This window comes from Belonocnema kinseyi, chromosome 5 (assembly GCF_010883055.1).
Source record: "Belonocnema kinseyi isolate 2016_QV_RU_SX_M_011 chromosome 5, B_treatae_v1, whole genome shotgun sequence".
Taxonomy (NCBI): domain Eukaryota; kingdom Metazoa; phylum Arthropoda; class Insecta; order Hymenoptera; family Cynipidae; genus Belonocnema; species Belonocnema kinseyi.
The window spans coordinates 105,712,732-105,721,403 of NC_046661.1; the positions used below are offsets into that span (position 1 = coordinate 105,712,732).

An 8,672-nucleotide genomic window follows, 5' to 3' on the forward strand; every position below is an offset into this window, starting at 1 on the left:
TGAAAATTAAAATATACTAACTTGAATTACTGAACAGATTTTAAGGCTTATTAAAAGCTATTTCATTAACAAATTAAGTTCACTATATTGGAAGAGATTGGAGAAAAGCTTTATACAGTAGATTAAATTGAAAAGTTTGACAGGGCGTATTTTAAGCTTCCATTAGAACAGGCCGAATCCCGATTATACGAAAACTAAAAAAAAACTAAAAAAAAAAAAGGGATTTGAAAATCCGATTTTTCTGCGCATGGTGTCCAAACTGTTCACATACTTATTTATGTTTGTAGTGCACTGTTGCGTAATTTAAAAAAATGGCAGCTAAAATCAATTACTTTTCATGACTGTTATGTGCTAAAATGTAGAAGGTAGACATCACAACGCATAAAATTTTGTAGTTTCGTCCTAGATAAGTGGTAACGTGATTCTGTGAATTCGACATATAGATTGAAATAAAAAACTTCAGGTGTAAAAAAAGTGATTAAAATTTAGAGAATAAATGAAACATGCAAAATAGTAAAAAAGAAAATAAATCTAAACCATTTACATACCATCTTCTTCACACAAATTAACTGAAATGCACCAGGGACGTTTATCAATTTCAGCTTAAAGAAGTCAACGCTGTTTAATTTCATAACTTAAATATAATTTTTCTATGGATGTGCCTTTGGTGTAAATCAGTATCTTTGAAGCAAAAAATAAACACAATTGAAAATTGCATCTACTTCAAAGCACTATTTATTCATGAATTTATTTGTAGGGTAAATCTCGGATTAGAAATTTACTTGAAATGTGATGCTCTTGCCTTATTCGATTTGGAAGGTTCATCGTTAACGAAGCGAATACTTAATCTATAAATTTTCCTAGTGGAGCATGCGCAAATCATAAATTCCTTTACCGGATAATCTAGTTTCCAAGAGTGAATGCTTAAATACACCTTCAGCTGATTAATATTTCACTTATAAAAATTGGTAATGAGAAATAATTAATTTTTAACTGTCGCTGCTTACTTTTTATATTCGCATCATTTATGTTTTATAATGTATTAGAATCACCTACAGCTTAACACCTCAGTTTACATATGTTAAATTAGAAAAAAAAAGAAACACGTATCGGATATTGCCCATCTAAAGATGATAAAAAACATCAAGTTCTTCCGCGATCTGTGAAAAGCCGGTGTATGAAGAACATTGCACGAACTTCTGTAAAGATTGCGCTGCTTGAATTATTTCCTGTCATACCATTTTTTTAAAGTCTTTAACCAAGTTTCTTATGAAACTTAGATGATTATATGATACATGAACATTGTTTTTTAAAGAAAAGTGGGTTTTTCATTAATTTATTACATGCATGAATTACAGAGACATACCATATTTTAATGTGTATAAATAAATATACATTTTAAAACTGAAAGACATAGGGCTATATTTTTCTGACAGGTCATAATTTGATCTTTTAAAACCTAAAGTACCGATTCCTAATATTAACTTGTTGCAAAGTTAGGAATTTGTTAACTAAATTTCAATTTTTTTCAAGTTCTGGTTTATATTTAGATTATTGTTTTGAAAATGTTACATATTCTATCCTAAACACAATTGGAACATGTAGTAAAATCTCCGAGGAATACAGATGAATTTTTCCAGATTTTTTTTAGTTTTTAAGATAGAAAAAGAACAACAGGACATAAACGATACACCTGTGTGAGGGAAGCAGCTAAAATAACCTGTCTGACGAAGGGCCAGCAAAATAAATTGATCAAATTGCACTTGGGGATACTTTTTTGGGCCCTGAAGGAAAGGACGATTGCTTTAACCCACATTTCTTGACCAACAGTTATGATTTAACTTTTTGCTTAAAACATCTTTTGTGTATGAAAATACAACTACAAATTCATCTCTTTGATCGAAAATTGTACTATTATTGTATTTTGTTGAAAATTGATCTTTTATATTGAATCTGAATCTAAAGAAACACTTTTAAAATGAAATAAAAAATTTTCTTCAACATTTCTGAATTTAGAAATCTTATGTCGGCATAGATAAATCACGACTTTTAATGAAATTATAACAGTTGCCACTCTACAGGTATGCCTGTAATTTTTGTAAACACATTAAGGGAGTACCCTGGGTAATATAGTAATTACAAATGAGAATCGTTTGATATTAGGATGTCAGTTGTATAAAAATGCACTGAAGCTCTGGCTGAAATTTTGGAACCTTTTAGAGCTTAATAATCGAGAAATCAATGATTGAAAATAACATGTGATCTTATGAGAAGATGTACTTTTTGCAGTATATAAAAAGATTGAAAAATTAAAGAAATCTGAAATAATTCTGATATATATGGAATGTTTTCCGAAATCCATATCAGCTTTAAAAAGTATCATTCAGAGTCTATAAGAATAGAAAAAAAAAATTTTAACCATAAATATATGACACGTCAGCGAACTGAAGATATAGTAACGTCGCATCCTTTCTACGTGCTCTAGTTTAGGCATGAATTCCAAATAACACGCGTGCTGACATGCGACGCTGCCAAACTTAGCATTGTGACTATTTGAGTCAATAAAAAGTCAAAGCGTTCTATCAACTAACTTGCTACGTGCCGAGGGTACTTCCTTAAACAACGATACTATTTTTTTACTGTTACATGGAAATAATTGTCACTTTTTAGATAATAAATTTCAATTTGAAGACTTATGTAACGTACCATTTAAATTTACTCTGAGCTTGAGATAAAACATTACTGCACATAACGATGTTTTATTATGTGTAACGGCTTAATCCTTAAAAGCGAAGCGCGCGTTGCAGACCCAGCACAAGCTTAGTCCATAATTGAGCATTAATTTATTTCTGATGTTATTAGCCTCTCGTAAATTTCTCTGTTATTTTTTTACTTCCTTGAAATTAATCGGAAAAGGATTAATTGCACGCTCTCAAAAATCATTTGTTCTCCACTATGAGATAATCGCTGAAATCCCGACTAAAAAAAAGTACCTACCAATGGATGTTCATAAAATTTTTTACGTATTCAAATGAGGACAAAACTACCAGAAAACGTATAATTTTATTTTTGTATTCTTTACAATTTTTCGTCATATTTAAGGACTAAAGTACTACACACTTTACAGCAAAAGTACATATTAGGATAGTCCCTGCGTAAAAAAGTCCCATTGAGAATCACTAGAAACTCGGATTAAATTGGGTATGAGACAAATCAGTACTTAAGTACCAACTTATCCAAAAAAAAATAGATAAAAGTCTATATAGTGACAAAAGTACTAGAAAAGTTCGATTTTACTTTTTAGAAATTTCGATAAGCGCTAAGTTAATGTTATTTTGAAAATTAGTAGGATCTCATAAAAATTTAAAAAGAAATAAGTTGGTCTTTTGAAGTACTTTTGTTCTAAAAAACTCCTGATTAAACGAGACATAATTTGAACTTTTTAGTACCTTAGTTCTGCTGACCAAGACTTAAACAAAAAAGTACCATTAGAGTCTCGCTTAAAGGTTTTAAATCTTTTGCAAGTTCTAAATCATTTTTGAGAAAAAAGTGCGAGAGAAGAGCACTCGTGACGTAGGTCGAAAGTGCCAGAACAGATCCAAATATTCTCCATTTCACTAGGATCTTATTGAAAAAAATGCCGGAAAACAGGACATACTTATATTATAAAGTTTTTTTGTACCTAATTCATATTTCAGTAGTACTTTTCCCCTTTTTTGGATATAAGGATCACTAGCATTTGTGAAAATTTAAAAAAGGAATTTTTCTAGTAGCTTCGCCCCAAAAATTATCTACCGCTTCAAAAATTTTAATAAAATAAAAATAAAAAAAGTTCAAAATCTAATATTTTAATTTTGGAAGTCAAAATTCAGTTCCCCAAAAAAGGTAATTACAATCTTACGGTGGAAAAATATTGCTCGGGAATCTGCAATTATGCATATTTCCAGATTAAATGAGATTCTTCTACGACATGTGGGTCCTTAAATTGTATTTCAGCTGACAACTTGTTGGTACATAAATCCTATAATCATTGTGAAAAACTCAAAAAAAAATTAGGTTTGATTAATAGTCCTGAGAAGAACTATTTTAACTCATTTTTTGGGGCGTAAATTTGAACTTTTATAATCCTTTGTCCCTATTTAAATTTATAAATAATTTTTATAAAAGTTTATACGTTTGACTCATTTATTTCGCGTAATCGCGTTTTTTACTCGAGATTTACACGAAAAATGATAAAAAATTTAATTGCCGAATTGAAATTAATTAAATATAAATAAATAAAAAATTAGAATAAAACGAGAGTCCACGATTTTGCTTCCCTCTGCACTTGCTCTGTAATGTAATGCAGTAAAATATAAGTCATTTTATCAGATTTTCCGGCAAAAATTATCTTTTGGTAAAATTACACTTTTTTACGTTGCTACTGCCGGAAGCTTATATTGACTTTCAATTTAGATAACTGCAAATTCTAGGATGACACAAATGTGCTGATTTAGCTTTTTTCTATAAGAATATATACTATCTCAGTATTTTATTCTTCATTTTTTAGTACTTTTACAACTTTTTGCATAACTTTCAGTACTAAATCTAGTTTCCGTATGTGTCTTCCTAAATAAATTTGCAATTTTTTACTTAAAAACACTAAATATCGACACGATTCATATACAGCAAAAATGCGCAAAAACATGCAATACTAACAGAAGTGCTTCTACAATTCGTCAAATAAGAAAAGCTACAAGTAGAAAAAGGGATTCTCCAGCAATTTTTAGGCTTAGAATTATTTTATCACTGCATATAAAGGGAATTAAAATGTGTGGGACTTTTTTAAGTTTCTCTTCCATGTAGCCTTATGGGAGTGAAGCCGAATAAAAAAAAACTATTTCCTCAGTAAGAATACTTATTACATTCATTTCTCTCTTGCCAAATGTTCAATTCAAATGAAATAACTGTTTCAATTCACAGGAATTCAAATTTCTATTATACTGATAATGAGAACAGACGCGTCTATGGGAAAAATTATAATAATTAAAATAACTTCTAGTTTTATTACAAAATTATATGTCATGTTTGTCAGCTTAGACACCCAATATCAGAAACAAATTTTTTATTTCGCCTGGCCGCTAAAAACTTTTTTTCATGCAGAAAAATAATTTAACATCTAGTAGATCAAAAATGTTAATGCAAAAAAAGGTTAATTTCCAAATTTATTTTTATGACTTTCAATGACAACAGTCATAAATAATTTATGGAGTCATCCGCAAATGACGTTAGACGATATAGTGGGAGGGGGCTATCTTACTGTTCCTTATGAGGGTGGCGGAGGAGATTTGAAAGGTCTAATGTAAGAAGAATGTTTAATTACCAAATTAGTTAATCTACGAATTTTTGACAGGCTACATAAAAACCAAATATTTGAGCTTTTAACTTGAGAAGATAAATTTTTCACCAAAAATGGAATATTTAAATCATTAGTTAAAAAAGTTACTTTTCAACAACAAAAGCGTCAAAATAATATTTAAATTGTTAATAAAATAATTAAATATCCAAACAAAAAAATCTTCATAAATTATAATATTCTACCCCAAAAGATAAATTTTTCAATCAAATAGTTCAATTTTCAACTAAAGAAAAATATTTTAACCATATATGGAATATTAACGCACTTAATGCTGTTCAATCTTTAAATAATGTATATAGTAATATATTAATTATCAGCGTTGGAGCTGAAAAGGGTAAATTATTGATTATTTAAGAAAGGAACACTCTTAGGATAAGAATAGTTTGTAATTGCAGAAATATATTATACCATTATTTTGAGGTTTAAAATCTTGTAGGGCATTTTGTAATTAAAATTTTCCATATTGAATCTTATTGTTTATCGATAAGATTTGTAAAAATGCTTGAAACTAGTTTTTTAAGAATCTACATTAACTTTTCCTAAATTTAAAACATTGTTAAAATGTCATTAGCGCAAGTACGACGACCTGCGCTCAGAGTTGGTCCAACACCAGCCTCATGTCACCGAGAGTTGAAAATGGCCCATGTGTTGAACTCGAAGACCCCGAATAAAATGGTTAGAAGCTTTTTAATAATTTTTGAAATGTCTGAGGAGAAATGGTTTTGGTTTTATTTTAAAAGAATAATTGTAAGTTTTAAAGGTATTAAAATGTGTGTTAAAAGAATATGGAAGACGTTGAGACCATTTTTTTGTTGTTAATTTTTTAAGATTTACAAATTTTGTAGGTAAACTGTAGGTATCAGTTAAAAATATTTTCAGGAATTTAATAAATTTTAAATAGATTACAAACATTTGAAAACTCTGAAACATTTTCTAAAATTTATGAAATATTTCTTGATTCCTTCCCAACTTCTAAAAGTTCTAAACAACTTTTAAAAAGACTGGAATTTCTCGTAATATTTTGTAAAATCCTATATAATAAAACAAGTTCTTTAACATTTTCTAGATTCTTTTCTGACACCCCTGAAATATTTAAAAATCTTCTCAATTTTCTTAAGAATATTATGAAAATTATATTTCCATAAATTTAAAAACACGATGATAATGCTTATTTTCTTATTCTCAATTCTCAGAATTTAATTTCAACATAGATTTATTATAGCACTTCGAAAAATAATTTTCGATTAAATTAATACAAATTTAATACAAATTTAAAAATATTTTAGCTTTGTTACAAAGTCTAATTGATTAAAAAATATCACATTTAAGAGTTGGTTATTTCATTTCAATAGAAAAATAAAATATTTAAGGATTTATCATATTTCTTGTTTGTCATTTATACATATAATAATTGTATTTATTATATAGTAGCATTATATTTTAAAGCGGCAATATAAAAAAAATAGATCTTTATCACTATATTTAAAAGTGTTTGGATATCCGGGTCTAATACAAAGTAACGGAAAAAAGAATAACTAAATCATAAATTAGCAACAACAAAAAATTTCTGAATTATAAAATATACGAATTGTTAAATTCTCATAGATATTTCTATTGCTGTAATTTAAGTTTGACGAAATTTAAAATTTCCGAAAATAATGAATAAATTGTTGATTAATGATTAATTAAATTGTTTGCCTTATTTATAATTCTATTAATAGCTCATAAATTAAACATAAATTAATTATGTTGCAAAGTTCTAAATTTCGGGAATTGAAATATTTGTGGGAATTATAAATATCGCTTATTTTACAAGTCGGTCTTGAAGTCCGTGAATTTTAGTTTTGGATATTTTTAAATTTGGCACTTTATTTTTTGTTAATTAAAAATCTTGTCGTTATTTTAAGTGTGAACAATTTTCAATTTCGATAATAATATATATTTTCGGCATTTTTTTCATTCACTTGTGTATTCGTTATTTATTTTCTTATTATTCTTTATAATCTCTGAATATTCATGCAATTTTTTTGGTTTGAATTATCTCAATGAAATCACCCAACAAAATAAGGAAAGAATCCATGTAATAGTATTTAAAACTTGATAAAAAATCGATATCGATCAATGATTTTGTAGGTTATGTTAATTGTCGTGTATCACTCGGCGTCCGTAGGACGGCCGTACTTAGGGCTAATATCGTGAATTGCCTGCTATTTTGTGATCATTATTATATAATAGTTGAACTTAAAGTAAACTAAATTAATTTTCAACAAAAAAACGAATAAATGATGAATCTTGAACTGAAATATTTCAATTTAATCCTTGCTTGCCACGCATCTATAGAATAACATACTTGCCACACCAGGATAAGTTTTTACCCCAGTGACGAAAACTGTTATAAAAAATAAACTACTGAATATTTTCACTTGAAATTTTTTCTAAAGCATATTGAAATTCTGATTTAAAAGTTAGTGCACTATCTGTGAAGTTCTGATACTTTTTCCCCTCCTCTTTCTGTACGGCCCAATCTAGACCATCGCGTGGTAAAAGCGTTACACGTCTGGCGAGCGTCTGATCAGCTCGTATATTCTGGACGAGCTGATCAGCGGCTGGTCAGCGCCGTCTAATCTAGTCCATCTCATGGTTTAGGCGTTACACTTCTGGCCAGCGGCGCCAGTTACACGTCTGGCCAGCGTCTGATCAGCTCGTATATTCTGGACGAGCTGATCAGCGGCTCGTCAGCGCCGTCTAATCTAGTCCATCTCATGGTTTAGGCGTTACACTTCTGGCCAGCGGCGCTATTAGACCGTCTGTCCAGCGTCTGACCAGACACAAGACGGTCTGGCCAGCGCTTGGCCAGCGCCCCGAAATTTTTCCACACGGGATTGGTCTAAGATGTTTAAGTGATCTTTGCCAAGTTTTATGAATTTTTTAAGTTCTGAATTTACTCGGAAAATTTTATATATTTTGAATTTATTTTAAATACGTTTTATAGATTCTGTTACAAGACCATAGAAATTCACAGAAATAATTTGTTTATTGCCTTCAATATCATTTTTTTTCAATTGTTTTTTTTATGATATTTTGTTTTTTCTGTATCTTATTTAGTCTTTTTTATGTGTCTTTCAATAAATTCTTCTGGGTAATTATTGTAATAAAGTAGTTTTTAAACTACGAGTGGGACGATGGTCGTGGGGGCTAAAGCGTAGGCTTTGGACCCACTCCTTCGGCTTTGCGGGTTCGATTCCCGCCTCGCACTCTGGAAGAGTCTCGGTGG

At 29.4% G+C, this 8,672-nt stretch overlaps 1 protein-coding gene across 1 annotated transcript in view; it reads right to left on the reverse strand.

The window, feature by feature from the left end:
* The window catches only part of LOC117173443 (potassium voltage-gated channel subfamily KQT member 1-like), a 302,430-nt gene that overhangs the window by 132,838 nt on the left and 160,920 nt on the right, over positions 1-8,672 (reverse strand). The window contains exon 9 of the mRNA XM_033362018.1: positions 549-569. Within this exon, the coding sequence (XP_033217909.1) occupies positions 549-569 (21 nt within the window). The remainder of the gene's footprint in view (positions 1-548; positions 570-8,672) is intronic.